Source organism: Lepidochelys kempii, chromosome 26 (assembly GCF_965140265.1).
Source record: "Lepidochelys kempii isolate rLepKem1 chromosome 26, rLepKem1.hap2, whole genome shotgun sequence".
Lineage (NCBI taxonomy): Eukaryota > Metazoa > Chordata > Testudines > Cheloniidae > Lepidochelys > Lepidochelys kempii.
Genome location: NC_133281.1, coordinates 1875553 through 1901345, shown reverse-complemented (window position 1 = coordinate 1901345; position 25793 = coordinate 1875553). Strand labels below are relative to the sequence as shown.

General features: G+C 53.8%; 1 protein-coding gene across 10 annotated transcripts in view; it reads right to left on the bottom strand.

Annotated features, from left to right (window-relative positions):
- The window catches only part of FGFR1 (fibroblast growth factor receptor 1), an 86183-nt gene that overhangs the window by 23021 nt on the left and 37369 nt on the right, over window positions 1-25793 (bottom strand). For 7 of the 10 annotated variants that reach the window (XR_012156318.1, XM_073325275.1, XM_073325283.1 and 4 more), the window contains 11 exons: window positions 23982-24157; window positions 18079-18202; window positions 13088-13278; window positions 10777-10921; window positions 7668-7870; window positions 5544-5689; window positions 4403-4524; window positions 3161-3271; window positions 1874-2064; window positions 888-1010; window positions 57-127 (listed from right to left, as the gene is read on the bottom strand). Coding sequence is in view for 9 of the 10 variants with exons in the window: in XM_073325275.1 (XP_073181376.1) it covers window positions 57-127; window positions 888-1010; window positions 1874-2064; window positions 3161-3271; window positions 4403-4524; window positions 5544-5689; window positions 7668-7870; window positions 10777-10921; window positions 13088-13278; window positions 18079-18202; window positions 23982-24157 (1603 nt within the window). In the remaining variant the exon portion in view is untranslated. The remainder of the gene's footprint in view (window positions 1-56; window positions 128-887; window positions 1011-1873; window positions 2065-3160; window positions 3272-4402; window positions 4525-5543; window positions 5690-7667; window positions 7871-10776; window positions 10922-13087; window positions 13279-18078; window positions 18203-23981; window positions 24158-25793) is intronic. The other 3 variants (XM_073325277.1, XM_073325281.1, XM_073325284.1) reach the window with 1 other exon arrangement.

Genomic DNA, 25793 nt, shown 5'->3' with positions numbered 1-25793 from the left:
TGCATGCTGCAACACAGATATCTCCTCATGGCTGGCAGGAGCGGTGGGGTACTCACACGTCGCTCTGATGGGTGTATATTCGGTCGAACAAGGCCTCCGGTGCCATCCACTTCACTGGTAAGCGACCCTGGAAGGCAGGAAAGCCCCCACACCTGAATTCAGCCTCCAGAGGAGAAGCAGGCTTGATTCTGTACAATATGTTAGCCTCCCCTCTGTAACTGCGACACCCAGCCGCGGTTCACAGCACCCTGGGCACTGCCATCAAGGAAATCATGACACCTACGCTGGGCAATTCTCTTTGGCAAAGAGGGACCTTCGACCTGGGTAAAAAGGACAGAGGATGCCCAGTGCTCCATCCCCGAGGGCTTTATGGACGATCACCCACCAAAATGCAGCCTCCCCTGTGGGGGGGAAACGGTAGCTGTCTAAGCCCTTTCTCCTAACTAGTTAGTGCCGCCACTCTTGTGCGAAAGGCCAGGGAGCGTTCCATGATCACCCGTGTTCGGGACCTTGGCACCAGGAGGAGAAACTCGGGCCCTGCTCTCTCCCAGCCCCGAGACTTCATCCGCCTTAGGAACATGGCCTTCTTGTTGCCATGGCAACTGAGCGGGGTGGGCGGCCGAGGGCGAGGGCAGGCCGTGGGGAGAACAAAGGGAGCAGAGGGCATGCTGCCCACTGGGCAGACATCATTCTGCTGTTACAGGACCGAGGAGAATCTCTCTCTCTGCATACGGCAGCCCGTGCTCACAGGGCTCGGGACTTCAGTACAGACACCGCCCTAGAAAGTCTCCAGCCAAGCTGTAAATATTGGCAGAGGCCTCAGGAAAAACCTGCTAGCTCTAAAGCGGCGCTTCAGCTCGTTCCCCTTCCCCCACTGCACCACTCACATTCGTCGTCTTCTTGTAGTAATCGATGTGGTGGATGTCCCGGGCCAGGCCGAAGTCTGCGATCTTCATCACGTTGTCTTCCGTCACCAGGACGTTCCTGGCAGCCAGGTCTCTGTGGATGCACTGAAGAGAATGGAGACCCCGTTAGGCCGGGGGTTTTCGCTGCTGCATTGGCTGGCGTGTTAGCAAAGACCTTGCCTTGCACTGAACTACCCGCCAGCCTTCAAAGGGCCACAGCCACGATCCCAGAGCACGAAACACGGCCAGCACCGGGGGAACCAGGTGCCAAGCCCTAATCCCTTCCTGGCCAAGGCGAGCTGGGAATCTCTAGAGACTCTTTCGCTTACTGCTGATGTACGTGCAGTTGGCCGCGGCTGCTCCAACATTATCAACATGTTCTGATTCCAGACAGAAGGCGGGTAACGGGGGTTTCAGTTCAGTAATTACCTCCTTCGCTCCAGCCAGGGGTGTGCGGAGATGGACTCGGTGCCATTGTATTGCTCGTATTTTAATTTTCAATATGTTGGGGAAAGAGGCCAGATCCGCAGCCCTGAACAGCTAAGATTGCTGCTTGTCCACAGAGCCCAGACAGACAGTACGGCGGCATTGACGGGCCCCAGGCAAAGTCCTCAGCTCTGTTCAGGAACAGGCCTCTGAGGGGAGAAGGGAGTTCGGTCTTCAAGGCTCCCTCGGCCTTTCAGCAGCAAAGGGTCCAGTTAGCGACAGCTGCAGGGGTGGGTTTGGGGATCCTTGGACCGAGAGCCCCAAACTCATTTGACTCAAGACTAGCCAAGCACCACCTGAATTTTCAGTCACAGGGGCTGTTTTCATGACTTGGGGAGGATTCAGACTGGGAACCCGGCCTCCATTGACTGGGTCAGGCCCTAGAGGTGCCCAATCATCACTTCTCTGTGTTCCCCAGCCTGGAGAGGGACGGGGGTTCTGCAAGTGCTCCCCCAGGTACGGAGCTCGCGACCACTACTCACCTTTTTGGATGCCAGGTATTCCATCCCCCTGGCCACTTGGTACGCACAGGACACCAGGTCCTTAAAGGAGAGCTGCTCCTCGGGGAGATGGGTCGGGTTGTAGCAGTACTCCATGCCGGGGGGCCGCCGGGCCTGCAGGTACTCCCGCAGGTTGCCTTTGGACGCATACTCCACAATCACGTAGAGTGGACCTAAGGCAAACGGGAGGGGACAAAGCTGAGCATCTCAGGCTCCGGGCTTGGATGCACAGGACACGTGGCTGCATGGGCATTTAAGCTGTGTATTGTGCACAAGTCCTTCAGAGCCTCCGGGGCACAGAGCCCCGTGACTGCCAAGTGTCTGTCTGAGGGGCTCCTGTGGGCGGGGGTTTCATACAGGGGAGCTGCAGGAGCTGACCCACAGCAAGGAATCAAGGTCTCTGCTCAGAACAGAGCTCCGGCATCTTGCGTGTGTACGTACACGCCCCCCCGCACACTCTCACACATACCACTTCTTTGGCAAGTCAGAAGCTGCTCCTCTGACGTGTGAGGGGAAGAACTGGCCCTGCTCCTGCTCTGTGTTGAGTCAGCCGCACTCCAAGCCAGAAAATCACACAACAAAAACAAACCCAGGCCCACATGCAGGCTGGGTGTGATTGACTCATCCAACCCCAGGGCTCTGTGACCAGCTCCGGCCATGTGAAAACAAACCGCCCTGTTCCACTCCTCCCCACAGCCAATATAAAGTGAGCTCTGTGTGTGCGCATCCATACACCCACGCCTGCACATATACCTCACAGAGGCTTTCTGGCCCGGCATCCCTTCCGTTCCTTCAGGCCCAAACACAGAGAGACTCTAGAAATGGCCAGACAACTCTGACCCTGCTAGCGTTTGCCAGGAGAGATGCCTCCCTGTCAGCCACACACTCCCTCTGGTCTTCATAAGAACGGCCATACTGGGTCAGACGAAAGGTCCATCTAGCCCAATGTCCTGTCTTCCGACAGTGGCAAGGGCCAGGTGCCCCAGAGGGAAGGAACAGAACAGGGAATCATCAAGTGATCCATCCCCTGTCGTACATTCCCAGCTTCTGGCAAACAGGCTAGGGACACCATCCCTGCCATTCACTGGGCACTGGCCCTTTCAGACAGCTCTGGGATGGCCAACCATTTTCAAAACTCATCTGGATTAAAGTCCCTGTATCTTTCCACCTCTAGAACCTCACCCTGGTGCCCCAGGCTACCCCCAGCATTCTTGCTGTCCTAGCAGAGAAGCAGTTTGTTGGAGTCTCAGCCATGCACAGAGAACTTACCATCCTGAGTGCAGGCTCCCAGGAGGTTGATGATGTTCTTGTGCTTGCCAATCATTTTCATCATCTCCATCTCAGATATCAGGTCAGATAAGTCCTTTTCCGTAGCATCAGCTTAAAACACAAAGAAAGGCACAGGTCATATTTGATCAGGCTAGGTTAAGCTAAAGTGAGGCCTAGAACTAGGTCTGCAGCAGCATCCATTAGGCAGCTTTAGATTTACAGACTTGGTTTTCTTTGTCCTCCTCCTTCACAGAGATGCAGAGCACTCGCACTGTGTATGTACAGGCATATCTCGCGGTAGCCCCATCGGAATGATTTCGCCCCAGGAAGTGCTGCAGTATTCACAGCTAAACCAGCATTCTCAGGTTCATCTCCCTTTCCAGGACGGGGCTGGTTTGGGGAGTTGGGTATTTCTCCCCAGCTGCCTTCCAGGTGGAGTGGCAGAGACCGAGCTCAAGCGAGAAAGGCGGTCAGATAGCAGTGACAAGCATGGCATAAATTAACGAGCTAAATCAGATAGAGTGAAATCTGTACAAGAGACTTTCCGAACAGGCATTCTCCGGCCTTAAGGGACCACCCACAACATCCCCGTAAACAGAGTATAATTCTTCTCTGCCTTTATTTGCGGGTCCCTTCCACAACCAGTTTTTATTGCCCCTTTTGTCACTCAAAACAGAGATTGTTGGAAAAGCTATTAGATTGTGCAGGGTGATTCCATCAGAGCAGCTGCTGGGGAGAGCCCCGCTCTCCCTGGGCAGCACGTACCACTGCAGGGCTGAACTGCAGAGGCTCTGGATAAGTGAATGCTGGCTCGAGGGGAGTGCAAACTGGGCGTGAAAGGCTATTCCTTGGCTGTGCAGCCCTTGGCCATGGCTATGCTCCAGGCCTCAAGCTATCTGCTGTGGGATTCCAGCAGCTATAGGCCTATGACAGCCGCTGGGCGCGCAGAGTTAGAAGCTCTTCTTGAAAAAAGCCCAACCGATGCTGTTAACGACAAACTTGCTCAGTTGGGGCCCAATCCAACAACTTCCATTGGTTTCAGTGGGAGAAAGACGAGGCCCTTCTGGAACACAGGGCTGGCCAGGCCAGGCCTCCAGCAAACATGCACACTCCCCCTGCCTCTCCTCCCCAAGGTACATTTCCCAAAGTCAGCAGGATTGATGCTAGCCTGAGCGGAGACCGACTCAGAAAGGCAGCTGCAAAGCTGGGGAAAACCCTGCAGTGCCTATGGCCCCTACTTACACTTCAGCATCTTGACTGCCACTTTAGTCACGCGGTTTGGCTTGTCCTTGTCCAGGCCAATGGCTTCAGCGAGAACCACCTGCCCAAAGCAGCCTTCACCCAGAGGCTTACCCAGGATGAGCCTAGATGAGAGGAGAGAAGAAAGTAAACCAGAGGAGGAAGGATGCAGCTCATGTCTGCAGAGACAGATACACTCACACAGAACAGGACACAAGAGGTAACTCTGCAGAAAGGAGGCAAGTTCCTGATGGGAATTCATGCTCCCCTGGGAAAGGCAGGGCCAACGTCATGGGCGTGCATGAGAATGGGAGAGGACACTGCCCCAGTGACTTTAGCACAGACTCCAGCAAGGCCGTAAGCAGGAACACATGTAATGCCCTTTGCAAGCTGAAGGAGTCTATCTATGGGCTAAGAAGCCGAGCACAGCTCAGGGCACATGGATTTTTTTGCATATCAGGATGTATTCTAATGGAAAGTTATACAATTAGAAAACAGCAACTTCAGAAGCTTGTAATCAATGCAGTGCAGCCACAGCTGGTCATTCATTACACAGCTGAGGCTGCTGGAGAGAGATCGATTCATGTTCCAGGAAGGCCTCACCATCCGTAGATTTGAGTGTGAGGTTGATCTCTCTGCAGGGATGGAAATATTCTGAGCACCTTCAGTGGCTGGGGGAGCAAGAGGGGCAGAGGTTTCATGGAGGGGGTTATCACACAGGAAGGCACAAACCCAGCAGTCATTTCTCTTGGCTATTTGAAATCCATTTCAGACGTGACACAGCAGAACAGGCACATGGAGATGTGCAATGCTCCCTGCTGCTGGTCTGGAAGCAGCAAGGGTAGGAGGGAGACGCACATCGGCCCCTGGGAGCACATGCTCACCCTGAGGGCAAAGCTCCAGAATGGCTGTTTCGGGGAGGAACGCACCAGCCATGAGTCCTCCTCTCCATTAGCATAATTATGGGACTTGATCTGCTAAGGGCCTGATCCAGCTCCTGCTGACCCCAGCAGGAGCCTTTCCTTTGACTTCAGTAGCATTTGGATCAGGCTGTGGAGGAATTGCGATCAGATGCAGGAGCCAGCTAGCTACGGAAAGGCCGGGGTTGCCCCTCTGTGGAGCCCGGCACAAGAGAGTGCATCACCTGTCCCGGGGGAGCTCCCACCGAGGGTCTTCAGGAAGCTCGTATTCCGAGACACCTGCCAGCATGGGGGTGCCACTAGAGGAGAGCCGCGAGGGCCTGACAAGCATCACCCCTGAATTCATGGAGGAGCTGGAGTCTGCTGACACCTGCAATGGGAGAGCCAAGGGACAGTGGGTTACCTTCAGGAAGCACCTGGGGCAGGGACATGCTTGGTTCCGATAAGGAGAGGAGCTGCTGACCAAAGTGCTTTAGTTACCTGCTGGACGCGGAGGGAGCCCTGTCTCCCGGGTACTGAATCTGCTGCAGCATGCAGTGGCCTGGCCCTTCTCTAGGCCCCTCAAAGGGCTTTACAAACACCAGTTATGCCTCACAATCCCCCTGGGAGGAGGCTGGAATCGTTATCCCCAGGTTACAGATGCTGTGACTTGCCTCAGGTGGCAGAGCCAGGGACAGAAGACAGGAGTCCTGGCTCCCACTTCCCTACTTTACCCAACTACTCCTTTTGCCGTAGACTGGACATGGACACAGACCTGGGCCCCTTTTCCCTCTTCCCCAGGTGCACCAGATGGGACAAGAACATCGGCTCTCAGACCGACTGAGTCACACCTCATCTTGTGCCCTGTACTGCACCATCCGAACTGGTCTGATTCCTAGGCTTGGTCGCTCATTCCCTAGTGCTGGAGGAGCAGCACGCTCGGCCCCTGGAGGCAACAGCTCTCCCTGCTCCGCAGCAACCCTTTCAGCTGATCTGGGAGTGGCATCAGTGAGGGTTTAGCAGGGAGTTTCAGACTCGATTACAAGCCATTTGCTTGTGACATGAAACTGAGGAAAAGACCAAGGACACCCTCCAAAAAGATAACCCAGTGTAGAACCCCCACAGTTTGCATGCAAGAAGAACACGGCGTTCTGTATGGATCCAGCTGCTACCATGGCCCCATTGGCATTACTCCAACATGGAGCGGGACTAAATTATTTCTAATTAACTTCCTCTATGCTGTGCTGGTATCGTAAAATCTACGGCCCATGGAGCCCTTCCAGCCACTCAGTGTGTAGGCCACACTCCCCTGTCAAATATTAAATTGCCATGACTTCCAGATCCCCCCATGACCCTTACCGACCTGTCGTAAACGCCAAGAGACATGGGGAAGGTTCACAGAGGGACCTGCTCAGCGATGCAGAGAACAGATATTTTTGGGCTGGGGGAATTTTTTTTTAAAACTATCATTACAGTCTGCCCACTTACCCCTACGCCTGTGCCCAACTCATGTCGCTGCCCTCCCCTCCCCCCGTCCCCCCGTCCCTCCCCCCAGCTTTTCTGGCTTATTCTTCTTCCCCCTCTGGCCCAAGCTAAGAAATTCCACACTGCTGCATCGACACACTTTCCCCATGGACCATAATCAACCAGATCCCGGAGATCCTGGCCAGGTGCGGCACTGGGAACTGCAGATCTCTGGATCGCAGCAGTCTAGCTGGACCAGGAGAAGATCTGTCATCACACCAACCAGGCTTACCCCTGGGGAAGACAGAACTGGGCCCAACCAGAGGCATGGCTGGGAGTTTCGGACTTGGGTCAAGTGAAGACGTTAAGCGGACATCTGATGGAGAGCTATGGGATATGAAAGCGTGTCTCTCACCCACAGAAGCAGGGCCAATAAAAGACATTACCCACCTGCCCTGTCTGTCTAGCGAGCGCCCAGAGGCATGCATGTGAGTGTATAGGAGGGGTTGTTGTCTGTTGATTTAGACAACTGGGGGTTTTAAAGAGGTTTTGTACAGCACTGGACAGGCACTTTATAAATAGCATAGAAACATGGCAAGAGATCAGCTTGGCGTTTAACCCAATCCACCTGCAACCATCTTAACAAGCCCACCCACACCCCCTACACTGAGGCTCTGCTTTGCAATCAATCCAGATTGCACTTCAGCCCCCGCTGCTCAAATAACATGTTCCCCTCCCTCTGTTCCTCCTCCTGACCCTCAGAAAGACATGAACCTTCCCTGGCTGTTTGTGCCAGTGGCCTGGGCTAGCTCAGACAGGATGGGCTGTCAGGGCAGCAATGCTGGGCAGGCAGCAGGGTCTCTGAGGAGAGGCAGTACATGCAGACAAACCCCCTATCTACTTTCTGTTACCTGTCTGCGCAGTGGGATGCTCTTGGCCAGCTTGTGCACGGCCAGCTGGCTGTTGAAGTCCGTCTTCTTGGTGGTGCTCTTCATCTTGTAGATGATGACAGTCACGACCATGCAGGAGATGAGAAAGGCCCCCGTGCAGTAAATAATGATCTCCAGGTACAGCGGCGAGGTCATCATGGCCGGCCTGTCTTCAATAGCTGGGTCAGTGTGAACAAGGCATTAGTACTGCAAATCCTTTGCGGGGTGTGTTAGAATGGGGGGAGCGACACCTGCCCACAAAGACTGGGATGAGACATGCCTCCCCTCCTGGCCCGAGAGGCTTTAAGCACAGCTGAGTCCAAGCCAGGCAAACCTCCTGGCTCCAGCTGTCTCGGGGTCTGAGCCCTGTCTAAACAAAACAGAACACACAACCCAACATACAGCAGGGACCAGCCGAGGCCAGACACCTCCTCGGTGCCCCAGCATCCCTGTGCATACAAGTGACCGTGTGGTGTTATCAAGTGGCCTCGCCACGCAGGTCCTCAGCCAACCAAAGCTTGGAGAGACACGAAGAACAAGCACAAACCTTTATGTAATAGGTCACGTATCCCCCCCAGTCCCACCACGCCATAAGCAGATGTTGGCTGGTGGGAAACCTCAGCTGAGGGAACCTGAGACCAAATGGCCAGGCACTGCAGCCCCTCCACCCAGAAAGGTCACAAATGGAAGTGTCTGGGAGTGGAGTAGCAAGAGGAGGCAGGGCTGTAACCTCCTCCAAGGAGCCGGGGTTAAATGAGAAGTAAAACATACATACAAGTGGGTAGATATATTGGGCTGAGAACTTCTGGGACTTCCCATGGCTCCCTGGCTAGTGTCAGGAGACTGGGTCAGGGGCAGTCAGGACAGGAGTCAGACTCAGAGTCTGAATGCCAGAGCCACGGCTCAAGGCAGGCCAGGAATCGGAGCCAAGGCTCAGAACCAGATGATCTGGAATCAGGCCCAGCTGTGCTCGTTAGGCCATCACAAGACTGAGCAGGCGCAGCTGCAGAGCCTTCCACAGATAGCTGGGAGAGCAAAAGAGGCTGGGTGCCCTTGGGACCTTCTGGGATGGTATCAACATCATTTTAACCCGTGCAGCTGTTGCAAAGCAGCATGGACAGAGGGGCACAGCACCTCATCTCTGCATGGCCCAGGCCTGGCTTGGGGATGCCCCCTTTCTGTTCATGGTGGGTAAGAGCGGGAGGGGATTCAGAGACATGCACCTTTGAGGATTTTCCTACCCACTCTGAACTGGGACTGTAGATTTCTAGGGGGGAATTATCAGGAACAACGTGGGGACAAAGGGGACAGGCCAAAATAAAACGCTGTCCTTGTGAGACTGCAAATAGTTTGAACAGGAGTCACAGGCATTAAAAAAAAGTTACCACAGGGACTTGGGGTGTTTTTTTTTCAAATGGTCACTAGCAGCCCCTTAAAGAGAGTTTCTTTTCATCAGGAGACAAAACCTGTCCCCTCCCCTGGGGGTTTGCCTCCCTTCTGAACTGCAGCAGGACCCCTCTTTACTAGCAAACCCCCAGCTGAGTCACAGCGAGAGCGGTGGAAGTTCAGGAACAGTTTCAGCGCAGTTGCAGCCAGCTGCCGCGGTGTATTATGCACAGCACCACAGACGGGTCGGTGAGGACACTGGAGTTGCAGTTCATTAAGACACAAGTTCCCCCAGCCCAGCCCCCCCCCCCCCCCAAAAGAGCAGAGAGCCTCAGAGAAGGCATTAGAGGGAGTCCAAGCCTTTCATGCTATACCCCACTGGAGAGAAGCAGCCACCATCTCTTGTTCAGATCCCAGAGCTCTGAACGGGGCAGGTCTGACAAGGGAGAAGTGGCTGATAACGGAGAAAGTTTTTGTATGAAAAGCACCACCAGGCGCACCCCAAAAACTTCCTGCAGCTGCCAGTTATCAGGCCTTGTCAGGGAAAGGGACAGGGCATGGGTGAGCCAGACCCATGCCAAGGCAGCAGCACAAGCTGCCCGTAGAGGGCTCATGCAGAGGAAATAGCACGGCACCCGTCACTGCAACCCCAGCACCCAGGGACCAGGTTCCTCCTCAGGGCAAGGCCAGGGCTACTGATGCGCAAACAGCCCCAGGGAGGGGGAGACAGCAGCATGAGGCATGGGGTTGTAGCTGACCCACCACTTTCCCCAATTTATTCTTTTTTGACTTAGTTCTATTTGTGAGGGCTCGGGGGACAAAGGGGACCAGGAACCTCCTCCATGGTCCTCTTCTTTAACCTCCCTATCAAAGGCCCAGCGTCAGACTGAGCAGCACTTCCATTCATGATGGCTTCAGAACCAGCCCCCGGGCTGACAAGAGGGGCCAGAGAGCTCCTCTGCCTCCAGAGGCTGCAATCCCCACCCCCAAACCCCCTCCACGTGCTGCCATGGGGCATTGTGACACCACCATCTCTTCTATTGAAACCGAGGGGCAGCCGCTTGCACTGAGACTTCCAGGGCAGCCAGAGGCCTGGGTGGTTCCTAGAAACACTGCCATCACCCTGGGCTAATGCATCGGCGCTTTGGTCAGCCGGCGTGGGGGCCCAGGGAACGGGAAACACTGGCATTGCCTGAGAGGACGGAACCAGCCTGTTCTAGCTGGACTGACCCACCGGTTACACGTAAATCAGAGATATGCATTGCCTCGTCCAGGGAGAGAGCGGGTGGGCATGGCCACCAATTCTGAACCGTCCCCAAGGTGGGGAGAGGCAGGGCCCTGGCACCAAGTGGAGAGGGCACACGCTCCTGCCAGCTCCAGCATGGGAGACAGACCCAAGTGCAGCATAAATTATCCCCTTGATTTGGATTCTGACCAGCAAGAGCCGCACAGGGAGGTGCGGCATGAGTCACCCTGGGGATGGGTTGAGTCCTAACTTGTCACCAGGTCAGAGTGGCTGAGAGCACTGCCCTTGCCGGGGAAGCCAAGTGTCTAGGTGTGGAAGAATTGACTGGCAAGCTCTGTGCTTTCCCCAGGGCAGGGAGGAAAGGGAAAGCCCAAGCTCTCTCCCAGGCTGCAATGCATAGTTCATCGGACACAGAAATGAGGTGGGAAAGACAGCAGAAGGAGGAGTATGTACCTTCGAGAACTGTCAACCATGCAGAGTGATGGGAGATCCCAATAGAATTACCCGCCAAACATGTATACTCCCCAGCATCCTCAAATGAGACATTCCTTAAGTGAAGGACTTCCATTTCTTTGTCTGTTGTGTTAACTCCAGCCGTCTAGAAGAAAACAAATGGAAGCAAAAAACGGACAAGCAAACGACATGAGATCTTCTAGGAACCAAGGTGGAGGATGGGGGAGGAACGTGCCCTGGTGTCTCATTTGCCAGACCCCCGGGTAGCAGAGAGAGACCACTGTAGACCTGTTAAAGAGACCCTTAGGACGACCTTTGATCCAGGCTGGCCTAAGGAGATGTTTGTTAAAACCCTTCACCAAACTGAATTTCCGGCCCATCTGAACATGCTGGTGATGGGCTGCATGGAAAAATGGACCTCAGGAAGAAGGGGCCCGCTTAGTTTCATGCAACACAACTGCACAAGGGGAGGCGATGGGATTGCGGAGAAACATGATGGAAGACAACATAGCTGAAGGAGTGGGGTTTGGGTAGGGAGATGACAGACTGTGAGATGGAGGGGAGAACACAACACTGTATTGTCACAGTCAGATCTGGTGCATAGATCGAGGTTTGAAAGCGAGGAGCCATGAGCAAAATAGGGCTGAATCACTTCTTTATTTTGGAGGGGATCTAACTTAGCGAAGACCCCAAGCCCAGATGCGCTGGAAAAGACACAGCTGCAGCGAGAAGTGACAGCTTGTGTTTCACAGGGAAGATGCTGGGGTGGTTTAGATGCACCTATCCAATGTGTTTTGCTAATACAGTGAGAGCGCGCAGGGGAGAAACATCCAGGAGGGGAGGGCGGGCAAGCGACACAGAGCACAAAACTAAACTGGCCACTGCGAGTATTTTTCCATGGCTTGTGGCACCAGAAATATAGCAGAAACAAGAGAGCCCAGAGTTTTGTTTTCCACCGCTAGGGACTGACTGTCCAAGTAAGATCCCAGTTGGTGTTCTTCAGTTTACCTTTTGCCATGGGTCTGGTGACAGTGAGCCACGCAGACTGGTTAGCCTCGCCAATATAATTGGAAACCTTACAAATATACTCCCCGCTCTCGGCCTCTGTCACATTATACAGGGTCAGCACCTCCGCATCAGAGCTATTAACTCCTGAGTGCTAGAACAAACCAACAACACAGGAGTCACATTGACACAGTTGGACATCGCAGCCCTGAGATCAACATCAATCACATCATCAGTGACTTGCCCAAACACTGAATCAAGGGGCGACCAGCTCAAGTCCTCTGCGCCCCATCCCCCATATCAAGCACTGGTGGTGTCTGTCTGCAGAAGTGCAAAGGGTCTGACAACAAGCCAGACACACACAGCCCGGAGGTGCCTGTAGGTTTAACGAAGAAGGGCTTGTGCATTGAAACAGCTGATCAATGCACTGGCTTATGGCAAACCTGAAGTCATGACAATTTGGTGACCAGTGCAGAAAGTCAGCAACAGCACAACCTTTGAATTAACACATGGGCACCCCCAGAGCTCCCAGATGAATGAACATGCCCCGTTTGACAAGGAACAGATTCAGGGTGGGGCACTAGGGTGGCCATGAAACCACTGGATAAAGGGCACAATGGGTTGCTGTAAGTGGCACTGACAGGTATTAGGTACAACACAGTAGAGAGGCATGTGCAAGCATGTGCTTCTGCTCTCTGCTGTGCAGCAACTTGGCTCCCTTGAAGTGGGGTTCCAGGCCTGTGGTGGAGGCTAAGGGAGCAGGGCTCACCTGAGCTACTATCTCGCTTTCTACATTGGCGATTTTAAAAATAACAATGCACGGAATAGGAGTGATCCTCCCCCAGCCCACTGCATCTCTGAGCATGCAGATCCCAGGGCCATTGAATGCTTCACTGCCAGCCTGTTCCTGGGCCAGTTAAGACAACCCCACTCTCTGCTCCCCAGGTCACTCTACACCAGTGTATTTAGTCCAACTTGGTGCTTCGGGGAGGGCATGTCATATCAACATTCTGCTGAAAAGACCAGCACCTTCCTGTCCTAACCACCCACTATCCTCTGCTTCAGGCTTTGCAGGGAGGAGAGAACAGGAGAAGGCTCTGCATGTCCCACTGTCTTGGCTCAGCTGGTCAGGAGACTGATACCTAACCAGTCTGAATGGTAGCAAACATCATTGCCCTGCCCATTCCTGATATGCCAGTTTCATCCCAAATGGCTTCCTCCCACAAGTCACTTCCACCTCACCAGCTCCATTCCCAGCTCGTCCTGCAAAGGAAACCCAACAGGCCCACCCAGAATGGGACGTTACCTTCAGGATCTGCACGTAGGGTAAGTTATCGGGTCCGATTTTGCTGCCATTGACCTCAATGTGCTTCAGCCACTGGATGTGGGGCTGTGGGTCGCTGTAAACTTTGCAGACAAACTCCACATTGCTGCCCAGGGCCACGGTCTTGTTAGCAGGCAGCCCAGCTTGGAGGATGGGCCTGTGAGGTGATCTCTCTGCAAGACATGGCAAGAGAGGGGATGGTCTCACAAAACCAGGGCGCCACATCCAGCGGGCCACTAAAGAGCAGCTCTGGGTGACCCAGATGTCGCTCTCAACCTCACACACATACACTTTGCTCGAGAAATTATCTTTTCTTGCCTACATTTTTTCAGTGCTGCTTGTAGCCCTGTAGACTCCATTACTTGATGAGGACTTGTGGCTGAGATTCTACATAAAAAGACTAGTCTTAGCACATCATTGGTAGGTCTCTGTCCACCCCCTGTCCCAAACGTGTATCCTGCCCCCATCCCCATGCAACGCACTCCACCCAGAGCCTGCTCGAGAGCTCAGAGAGGGGAGGGCTCCTGTGTGACAGCACAGCAGTGGGGGCGTAGAGTATTTAGCATCATTCCTTCTTTCGCTTCCTCTCCCGCCGTCTTGGAATAGCTTGCTGCCCACTGGACTGAGCCCATAGGGATCTGGTTAATTATCAGGCAGGTTCGTCCTGGTGTCTGGCTACTGGTGGAAGCAGGGCATTTAAATCTACCTAGGAAGCTACTTCTTAACACCTCTTCTGTGTGTGCAAAGTGAGAGAAGGCAGAATCAGAAGTACCAGACACCCCTGATGCCCACTCGACTTTGCTATTGATTTTACATGGAAGGTGGTCAGATGCCCAGGTGATGTATAAAACCGTAAGACAGACAGACAGAACACGGTAACAGGACAAGAGGCCAGCCCAGAGCCCTGGGAGCAGCATGACCCATGACCTCACTCTATGGGCCAACAATCCAAGTGGAGCAACATGGAGCTACTGAAAACACAGGCCTGTCCCCAGCCTCAAGAACAAAACTGCTACGCTCGGCCAGAGCACGAAGTAGGCCCTAATCCAAGCCTGTATGTGGGCAGGGATGCAGTCCCAGCCCCTCGTTCTCTCGTGCTGCTCAGGGTCGGAAAGCAAGCAAGCATGAACAAGACAAATGTGGATTTGAAGCGAATGCAGCTTCCCAGAAACAAAGAGTTAGGCACATGGCAGGGGCAGGGAAAGGCCCTGCCACCAGCCACTGCCTTCGCATCTTCACTTGAGAGGTGACAACGCAGGGATTAGGGGGTTATTTTTTCATGGCAAGAGACCGGATCTTTTTCATCCCAGCCAGTCACTTGTTAAAAATACGAAGGGAAAGCTTCACCGGCTGTCTTCCCCTCTAATTCCTCTCACTAAGGAACCTTGACAAGCGGCCCGCTGTAGCCTAAATTCATACTCCAGTTCCCGAAGTAAGTATCACAGGACTGGCGCAGCCCCTGTCAAGAGCTCCCCTCTGCTCGCACTCACATCCACCTTGAATTACGCAGCATACTTTCTGCAGTGCCTCACCATGCCCCCTCTCTGACGATGCAAGCAGGCCTCAGCCTGCTTCCTGTCCCGAGAGCTGCTTGAGGCCGAACTAGAGGGTTACAGCCAGGGCTGATCACTGAGGAGGGAGTTAGGAAGAGGCCAGACGACAGCTGGTTTCTCTGACAAGGGGGGAAAGAAAGGACAAAGCTGATGATTGAGAGCCCCAGCTCTAGGGGGAGCTGTCAAGGACAGGCCTGTGCCCCTAACCAATGCAGCAGCCACCCTAGCAGGTGCCTTGAGATGCTGCAGGTAGCATCAGGAAGAGAGCCTGGCTCACTGTGGCTCCCTCCACAGTTGAATTTCCACCTGAGGAAGGGTGAAAAGGGAAGAGTGGTTTTTAATTCATAGTGAACTCTCATGCTGCTCTCTGATCTCTAGCAATTGCCACTTTGCCTGGTGCCAGAGAGGAGGGGGAGGCGGTCATGGCTTCCCAAGGGCAGGAGAACGAGGCTGGCAGGGAATACAGGTGTATCTCGGAAGGAGATACATACCACGTATGGATACTGTGCAGAGGAAATGGTTGCCTCTGTGCAGTGAAGCTTCTTGGAGGAAAGGGGATGGATGAGACTATGGGCCTGATTTTAATGGGATACAAGGTAAATGCTGGTAAACCAGTTCAACAAGTGGGAGTGCGGACACTGGAAATATTCAGGGCCTGCTCTCCTCTGCATACTCTGCTTTCACCACCCATCCTCTAGTGTGCAAACCACGCTCACTGACATGCAGCTACTACCACTGCAGATGTTCCCTCTGACTCTGGCCCTTTGCCTGCAGCCCAAGTCAGAGCCCAGGCTTTGCCTCTCCTCCAGCAAGGGAACAGCAGGACAGCGGAGGTGAAACCCATCAAGCACTAGCAGTTCTGAGCAGCAAGAGCGGTGGTGGCTGACTTCAGTACTCCGTGTCTGCTCATTGCCTTGACAGCCAGGCCTGCAAGGAACAGTCCCTCCAATGGAGCAGGACGAGCAGTGCCAGCAGATGTGTCCCCTTGAAAGTCGAAGGTGGGCAAAGGATCTCTAGCTTTGGACCAGACGGGAGTCAGAAGATGACAGAATCTGCCTGGGGTCTGGCTGGCGATATTCCAGCTGAGATCTCACTGCACTCAGCGCTGGGCGTCTGGGATTTCCTGCCACTTGCCATCGCTGAATCAACCTGGCTGGAATCGGGTCCCTTTTCCCATCGGTAGCCAGGATGAAATGGAAGAGCCACCATGCTGCATTGTAGGTGTCAGTGCACGAGGCCGGGTCTGGATACTTGGTGACCAAGCCTTCCTGAGCTTGGGCATTGCATGGAAGGATTCACATGGGGCTCCTAGGGGCAGGGCTAGCCACTAACCTCCAAAGGGATTTCCAACAACAGGTGCCCCAAAAGCCCCTAATGAAACTGAAATAAAAAAGCCACCCAACCAGTTCTGATTAGTGACTTTAGCCGCAGAGGGCAGTTCCATTCCATTAGTCTTACAACAAAAGGGCGAAGGGAAATGGGGCCATGCAATCAAGCAGGGAGGAGACTTTCCTTCCCAAGGATGGACAAGAGGGCATTGCAGCCCCACACAGATGACTCTCCCTGCAACGCCCTCCTGGGCCTGAAGCCAAGCAAAGGACTGAGAGAACCCCTGGTTTGCTCCTGGGCCCAGCAGAAGCTGGAGGATGCTGCTTCTCCAGAGAAGGGGGAGGTTTCGGGTTGGAACAGCCACTGGTGCACTGTGTGGTGAATGGGGCGGATCACCCTCCCCAGCACAACCAGAAATTGAGTGTTTGCAAAGCGGGGAGGGGGCACAGACAGGTGAAATTCTTGTCAGGAAACGTGGGGGAGGGGGATAAACATGGCTACCTATTCATCCGAGGTCAAAGGTCAAACAAACCCAATGAGGACCTAGCCGATTAACAAAGAGCCTGCCACTGTGGTGAGTGAGCATTAAGAAACCCCTTTGTTCCCACTGCTGACTATTCCCTTCAGTTTGCTCAGTGTAATCAAATTAAATCACATTTTTAATGGTTCATTTACTGGCATTTAGAGCAGCTCCACATGTGCAACTGCACAGACCAGCCTTCCCAGCTGGGAATTAAGGCTAATAAGGTGATTTAAAAAAAAAAAAAAAGGGTTCCATCTGGACGACAAAATTATTTTAACTAAAATTTAAAAATCAAAAATCAAAAACCAAGCCACCAGCTCTGAGGCCAGGCCCACCCTTCCCATCCCCCGGGGGGACAAGCTGAGCTCTCGGGAGACAAAAGAGATGAGTCTGATTATCGCTGGGGCAAGTGACAATTAAAGGGGCGAAGCAGAGTCCATCCAGCTGTCGTGGTGCTTATGCAGCTCCTGGCAGTGCAGTATCCGAGTGCCACCCAAGTAACAAGTCCACAAACAATCTCTCTTGCCCACCTGCAGGCATAAACACTGGGGGAGGTCACTGACTGAACTGCAATGTGAGGGAACAGACACATGCAGGCAAGGGGCTTGTGGAGGGGAAGCTGAGCTGACGAAAAGGGCTTTGCATTTGGCTCAGAGCACTGTGAGGCCCGCAGGTTCCTCTTCACCCTGATGGGAGCCCCCACGGGAGGCGTCTGCGTGCCTTCCTGGATGAGCCAGAGTGGGGTTTGTGTTCCCCTTCCAGAGGTGAGCCAGCCACTGGGAGCTCACCGACTGTGACGCTGTGCGTGGGTATAACTCACAGCCAGGCTGGAACACCGCTGCCTGCTTTGGGGAAGTGCCACAACACCCAACCTCTTCTTGGCCTGCAGCCGGCCAGAAGGGACTGCCTCAGGCAAAGCAGCGGTGCAGAACTCCACCCCACCCCAGGACTGCCCTCCAGTGTCTGTTTGGGGTATCAGCTCAAGGCCTAACGTGGGAGCTCTTCCCACGACCTTTGGGCCCAAAGAAGAGACAGCAACCAGCTGACACCTCACCTGAGAGGTGGGCTGAAATTAGACAACGGTCACCGATTCCAAACGCCACATAGAGCGAGGTGCCTAGAGCTAATTATGGAGTTTTGAGCAATTCCTTTTCACAGGGATGCGCTACGGTTTCTGTGGTCCTGGACCCAGAACACCTTTCTCCCAACTGGGGCCTCAGTCCCAGAGCTCAGGTTCCCAGCATCGCCACTGCTTCCCCAGGCTTCGAGTCAGCCTCCGCAATCCCCACCCAGAGCACAACGAGAGCATCCCCGGGCTGCGGAGCGGGGTGCGCACGGCGACAGCAGAAATGGAGCAGAATCGTTCCAGTGGCCAACAAGCTGTTGAAAATGCAGGCAGTCTGCTTGCCAGAGAGGCTCTGCTGAACATAACAGGACCTCAGGGGAGCCCCCTCCTCTGCACAACCATGGCCCCTTGTGCAACCTTTATGGTTTGCTTCACTGGTTTCCCAGGGACATACGTTTCCAATTTCCCTTCTTAACCCTCTGCCCAGCTCAGCCTTCCTCACCCACTACGTCGAGCTGGTAGGTGTGGTTGATGCTCCCATATTTGTTCTCCACGATGCAGGTGTAGTTGCCTTTATCGGACGGCACCACCGAGTCCATAATGATGCTCCAGGTTGCGTAGCGGACCTAAGGAGGCAGGAGAGATGACAAAGCCAGTTCAGTGTGGTTATCGGCACACAGCTTTATCATCTGCGTTTTCCAAACGGTATGGTGAGGAATTAGCGGCCCCAGACCATGCCAGGGCTGCGTTTGATAGAACACATTCCCTCTAATTCCAGAGCACGTCAAAGCCATCTCTGACCCCTGGGACTCGTGTTCTAGGCAGGCCATAAATCTTGGTTCAAGGTCATCTTTACCCGTTGCTACAGGGGGACGGTAATCACTCCCAGCCGTCCCAGGACAGACTCAACACAGAGCCATCTGCATCTGGAAACATGATGTCAATGGAGTTTGATGGGCTGGCACTGACTGCAGGAAACTCCTCTCCGGGCAGCCCCAGCCTGCCCTCCCGCCCGCAGCCTCACGGGAGCAGAATCTCACCGGTCCAAACGGTCACGTGTCTCTCAGAAAAGGCTGCCCCTGCCTGTGCTACAGCCAGGTAACTCGGATAAGCGCTCCTCCCTAGCCAATCCCCACTCCCACGCAGGATACAATGCCCAGTTCAGCAGACAGGACAGAGCGGGACCATTTTATATACACAAGCCTGGATCTCGGGGCACATCCCTGAGTCACCCCACCAAATCCCCTGACTTTATCCCCCTTTGTGGGCAGTCCTCTTCCCATCCTCGCCCCCAGGGCCAGCACCTCCACACCTGACTGCAGGGGGCTCTCTGTCACATGAGCCCTTGAGTGGAAACAGGGATTAAAAAGCATGCAGGTGAGCAAGGGTCCTCCAGCTGATGTTCCCTGGGGGCTTCATAGGACGGTAGGCCAGACTCTACCCCATGCAATTCACAACACTGCAGCAAGCTCCAAACAGCTCAGCATCTTGGAGCCCCAAAACTGTTTCCTGCCCTCCCTGCCCCAAAGCATCCCAGATCTCGGCTGTTTGGCTTGGAGAGGGTGGGGGGTGACAGGAAGGGGTTTTAGTGTGGATGACCCATGCTGGACTAGCATCTCCACTACTGTTTCCTGGGCCCTGGAAGCTGAGCTCCCCCTACTCAACATGGCCATGTTCACTCCTGAATAAAACCACCCTTTGTCAACACTGGATGAAAGCAGGATCCCAAGAAGCAGCTTCTTCTTTCGAGAACGTCTTTGATACCAGCTTCATGCAGGTGCTGCTGCATTCCTGGCTCCCAGCTGGATTCCAGCCCCATTATCCCACCTCCCCATCTGGGCACTGCATTGTGTGCCCAGGCCTACACCTTCCAATTACAGCCACTGTCAGAGTCAGCTCACAGCAACAGGCCGGGGAGCTTCCCACAGCACAAGGACACAATGCAGAGCATTTGGGTGTCAATGCACTGAGCCTTACGTGCCTATGTAGCCTCTCCGGGCACTGTCACTGCAGAAATGCCATATGGTAGCAGAGTGATTTAGGGTGGCATTCGGGGAATGGAGAAGCATTTTCTGCCTTTGCTTATTGAGAAACTGGTTTGCCCTGGGAGAAGGTGCTGGCTGGCTTTGGTTCTGTCCTGAAGCCTTTCTGCTCACAACTGTTGTGAGTCACAATTTATACAGCTGTGTCTTTTGCCCCCAGGTACGTCACAGACTTTATGTGAACAGCACCACTGAAAGGCAGCCAGCACTGGCCTAGGAGGGCAGGGTCCAGGGAGACCAGCCAGGAGATGAAGCACCACCCCATTGCTATGTAAAGTGCTCAGGCATCTAGCATTCAAATCATTTACAAGAGACACTCCCCTCCCCTGCACCATGAACTGCCCAGGGATCTAAACCTCCTGGCACGATGGGGTTCTATCCAAATGGTGCAAGGCTGAGTCAGCCCTGCTGGGATTTGAACATGGGGGGGCCAGTGGCTTTAAAAGTGATGCTTGAGAGGAAGACTGCCCTTGGGTTAAGGACACCGGGGGGAGCTCAGAAAGCCGGGGTTCTTATTCCTGGCTCTGGGTGATCCTGAGCTACCCTATGCCTCAGTTTTCCATCTGTAAAAAGGGCTACTAGTACTTTCGTTCTCCCACCCTGTGTCTCGTCTATGTAAATGGTCAGGAAGGGCAGGAGCACTCTCTTATTATGTGCTGCACCTGGCACAATGGGGCCTGATCTCAGAAACAGTAATAATGACAAACCTAATACTGGAGGAGCGGGGAGGGCAAGGTGGGGTCGTTGGCGAAGTGGTTTTCTTCCGAGCTCCATGAGCACCAGGAGGGTCGAACTGAAAGCGTGTAATTCCAGGATGTTACAGGGATGAAATAGTACTAACAAATGCCAAGGAGACTCTCCTGGTGTTCATGCCATGCCCATTCTCTGCCTGAAAGGCCAGTCTCCCTCTCACCTTTGATTCCTTAGGACCTGCCAGGGGACTCTTTGAGCGGATAGCTCCACCCCAGCATGTAATAAAGTGAGTCATGATGTGGCTGATTTCCTGGTGTTTATGTCAGCGCCTTGCTGGACCCTAATGGGACATGGGCCAATAGCTGGATTTCATTTGCACAATAAAGTGCATGAGTCAGTGGCCAGTGAATAATGAAACTGCTAGTTGGAGGGGAGCAGAGAGCAGAGGGCTGACTCAGAGAGTCTCTCTCACAGGAGAGGGCAAGGTCTCCTGGGAGACCTGAGGCTCCTATCCCCAAGCACAGGGAAACACACTACTCAAGGTAGCAGCCGCTGCCGCCAGGTTATCATATTGGCCATACAACGTTCCTTGCTTGTGTCTCTGCAGCTGATGCCAGGTGCTAGTCAGCACAGAGAAACCACCTCCCACAACAGATTTATGGCTTATCTGTTTCCTTCCCTGGAGCCCCAAACGGGGAGCTCCACTGTGCTCTGGAGGAGCTGACACAGGTGGGAATCTTTGTCTCTTGGATACATGGTCAAAACCAGCTATTGCTCAAAACTCGTCTTCCCCGGTGCAGTCTGCAGCAACCTCTGCAATGCTAGTCCTGGTCCCCCTCCCCAGCTCTCCCGAAGCCCCTCCTCACCTCCTGATGTTGAAGTCTGATACACAGCTCTGTGGAGCCTCCTAAACCCTGACCCACAGCCCCCCGTTGCTGTTCCAATCCTGACCGCCGCATTGCTCTCCTGATGGCCCTCAATCCTGCAGGCACTCAGGGCCAGTCCCTGATCCTGTCTCTACCAGAGGCAGAGCTGTTTGCCAAACTGCCTTATGATTTTATAGGAATGACTTGGATGAGACCCACCAAACTTGCCTTCTTAGGAGAGCTCAGGTCTCCAGCAGTGAAAGACTCATTCAATAGCACACAAAACCACCCAGCTGCTCTAGAAGCTTTTCAAGGCCCAATACACGGGCCAACTCAGCCAGGCAAAGCCAAAACGCAGTTGCTACAAATGACCAAGAAAAACAAGAGTGTATCAATGGAGCTCGATTTCACTTTGACAGAAAAAAGTAATTATCATCTGAAAATGGCATAGAACCTTCTTCAGACTGGTTTGATTCAGGAGAAATGAGGGTAATTATTTGATGCATGAATCATGGATTGTGTCTCATTAAAGCCACTATTGATTCCTCCTGAGAGGCCTTGACCAACACTTCAGTTTTAAAAAGAGAAGGAAAAAAGGACAGTTCTTCCCTCTGGCTACTTCAGGAGGAGTTTTATTGATGCAGGAGTCTATGCAATGGAGCTGTGGGGCAGCACCGCACTCCTGAATCATTCAACACTGAAACACGTTGTTCTCTGGGCAACCAAAGAGGGGTGTCAACACCAGACAGCAGAACGCCCGCACCAGCTGCCAGAATGCCTTTCGCTTCGCCAGAGGTGCAACCACGCCACGCACAGTAGCTTTAAAGACAACATGGAAATGCTCCCCTAGCAATCAGAGGGTAAACTGTGCCCTCCAATATTGTACAATAGCGACTGCTAGAAAGAAATCGGAGCAGCAAGTGCTCTTTCTCTTTTGGCTATCAGACTCCAGCGCTGACCATCCAGGGAGGCTGCATAATGCTCCCAGGTCCTCTCCTGCTTTGGTTTGAACTCAGAGCCTTGAACAACAGCTTTGTTACAAGGGAAAGGAAACAGGGAGGTATCAGCCCCACACTCCTTGGAGAGCTCCAGAGTCTAAGGCTCCATTCACCTGCTTCAGTTCACTCCCAGGACAGGACATCCCTGGCAAACAACAGACCCTTGTCGGAGCAAAGTGGCCTGTCCTGCTCTTCCTAAGGGAGCCAAGTATCAGGGAGTGAATTATGGCCCTAGAGCTGGCCCCAAGAAACCTGTCAGCCTGGGGCCCCTACTGCTTCTGCTGGCCATATTGTTGCCCAGTAATAAAGTCATCCCCCCCTCCTCTGCAGCAACTGGGCTTGTCCTGTAACAGCCCAGCCGTGGGAAGGGCCCAGAGAGTTCCCCGGAGTGTCAAAAATGAGCGGGGGGAATCTGAGGCAGTTTGTGTGCAGATCAGTACAGCAGGGGAGCAAAAAACCCCGATGTCAAAGCTGGGCAAGAGAGACTCATTTCGGCCTTTCTTCCATCCCCTCCCTGATAACGCATACTAGCGCAAGTTTGACCCATCAGCAGGCCACCCTCGCCGGTCTATTTTGTAACCTGAATGTTACAGGGGCTCATCTGTCCCTGCTGGGAGACTGCAGCCCAAATGAGCAGCCTTCCCAGTGCACGCTAATCTGCAACACCCATTCACTTTTCCCCCCAAAGCAATGGTTTCAGACTAGGTTCTTATCTGGCTCCCCTTCCTGTAGCTTGGGAGATGCGGCCCCACCATACCCCTGGGAGATGGAGAAGGCTTGTTATCCCCATTTCAGAGGTGGAGAACTGAGAAACAAAGAGAGGTTAAGTGACTTGCCCAAGGTCATACAGGGAGCCTGTTGCAGAGACAGGGAGTTGAACCCAAAGCTCCAGAGGCCCAGTGCCTCCACCACATGTCCATCCTTCCTCCACCTCAACACACTTTTCAATAAGAATTATTTGAACCAGAAGCCCAGCGCTCACAACCCAACCAGCCCACCCCAGCACCACTCCCACAATACTCCACCCTGCAGTGACAGCCTAGCACACACACTCCCCGCTGCAGTGATAGCCCACTGCACAAGCAGCCCCGTGCTCACAAGGTATTCCACATCACCACCACCCTGCGCAAAGCTTATTCACAAGGAACCCTACAATAACAAACCTATGCACACGTATCCAGTGGGAATAGAATCCAATACATTTTCAAGAAGGAGGCATTTTGTATTCAGGTTCCCAAGGGATTATTATAAACAGCAAAGGGGAGACAAATCATTTTAAAAAGTTAGAGAAATGCCTGCCTAGGACATCGTCCCACACACACATACACTTTATAATCCTGCAGGCTGTTGGGCGACCGACATTGAGAGAACCTCCCCTCCCAGTCTACTTGGACATACAAGAGAAATGCTGCTGCTTTATCCAGAACAGGATACTTGGGCCCAATCCTCAGCGAGTGTAGGCTGGCCGAGCTCCATTGCAGGGAATGGAGCTGTGCTGCAGGCAGTGAAATGAGGCCAGTTTACCCCAGCTGAGAGCCTGGCCCTAAAGAGAAAGGCTGGCTCGAGAAGAACAAGAGCCCCCAGGGGGCATTCAGCACTGCCCACTCTGTGCACCTCCTTGCACCATGATACTAGAAGCCTGGGGCTGGAACTTGGTGCTCCTTGGGTCTTGGGCGTTCTCTGTGCACCCAGCATGGCAGTGAATAGGCCCAAAGCCCATTAGCTTCAGACAGAGAAAACCCCACTGCCCCCATGCTCCAGACCAATCCATACCCCTATCTGCAAAGCACCCCCATCCCTGCTCACCTTGTATCCACCGATGCGGTGGTCAGGCTTGAACTCCTTGCCGTTCTTCAGCCAGCGCAGCGTGGGGCTGGGCGTCCCGCTCGACGGGCATTTGAACTTCACCGTTTTGGCAGCTGGGACAGCATGGAGCTTCTTCTCCATCTTCTCGGGGTATGTCCAGTAGGGAGCCACAGCCACTGAGCAGAGAGACGCGAGTCAGCATGGGGGAGGACGCCGACAGGAGGGACCTGGGGCTCAGCCGCTGGCACTGGGACCTCACAACGGGCTATGTGGGTTTCGAACTCCCCCTGCAGGCTGCACAGCACCCCCAGTGCAATCGGGGCACACTGAGAAAGAGGACATCCCTCTGCCCCAGCCCCCGCTCCTGGCTTAGCGGAAGAACAGCGTCTGGTGGCTGCAAAGGGGTTTGTTGCAAAAATGCCTGTCAAGGAGCGGAGGGGCCAACACAGCCAAAGGGAGAGCTCAAGACAAACCCAGGGAGGTTCAAGAGCTGCCACCTGCCCTAGTATCCGTTCTTTCTAGAACCCCTCTCAGCTGGATCAGCACCCAGGCCCCGTTAACAGGTCATCGGCTGTCTGCAGTGCAACCCCGGCCCCAGCCAGCAGCCTGTCACAGAGCGAGATCATGGCTCCAGTAGCCTACAAAATCTTTGATCACTTGTGTCACACCGTCACCAGAGATGCCTGTCCTGCACCCGGGGATATGCTCCTTTCCAGCCCCAATTCTGCTATTCAGATGGGACCAGGACTCTTCCCTGGCTGGATTTGCCTTGCGAGCTTGGAGGCAGAATCTGCATCTGCTAATCTGAGTGTGATTGCAGTAGGAGGGTTTGGGGGACAGGGAAGGGGCAGGACTTTTAAAAATACTGAGGAGTATCCTCACTGGTTTAACCCTGCGGTCAGGTGGGCCGGGAACCCGGAGCTACGCTTGATTGTAGACAAGATATCCTACCCCAACCAGATAGATCATGAACACGTTTCAGGCCAGGGAAGGAGACACACAGTATTTTAGCAGCACCCTCATCAAGACTAAGGGCTTGTCTACCTGGAGAAATTTACTGGGATAATTAGACCACTATAGTTAGGGAACTATCACTCCCCAGGTGGACACTCATTCTGGAAAATTATACCAGTGAGTTATACCAGAATAACTCCAGCAGAATCCTTCTCCCAGTATAATTATGCCAGTAAATTTCTCTAGCTAGACACGCCCCTAACAGGGATATTGGCAACACCAGGAAGCTAGAGGTTTACCTGGCTCTGCCCTCCCCCAGCCCTTGCGTTCTCCAGGTGGGACTGGCTGGAGCAGGAGTCACTTCCCAGAGCAAGCTGCTGGCCTTTTGTCAGGCTCTGAGTGTTATTTAGATGTATGCGCATGGCTCCAAGCCCAGCCGCTCATGTGCACAAGGCCAGCTCCTTCAGAGGCATTCACACGCTGACACTCCTTTTGTCTCATGCAGCTCCTGCAGCCCAGGTGACCTTGACATTTCCAAAGCGGATAATGGTCTGGGTGAATGAATGACAAGCTGAAGCCTGGAGGCAGGAGCGTTTCCACCTGCAGGCGGGGGCAGTGAGGGCACTTTGGGGAATTTGCAGGGAGAGCAGAAGATAATAGCATGCAGCTCACAGCTGTTCGCTATGGCTGCTGGCAGCCTGGGCCATCACCTGCTAGGCCCTGGCAGTGCTGGGTGAGGCCCCGCAACGGGCTAGGCCCCTCATAAAAACTCTAAGTTGCTTTAGTGAATGACACAAAATAAAAAGGAGACACCACTCCATGGGATGCAGCACCCGAGTTTTAGGGGCCAAGCCCCTC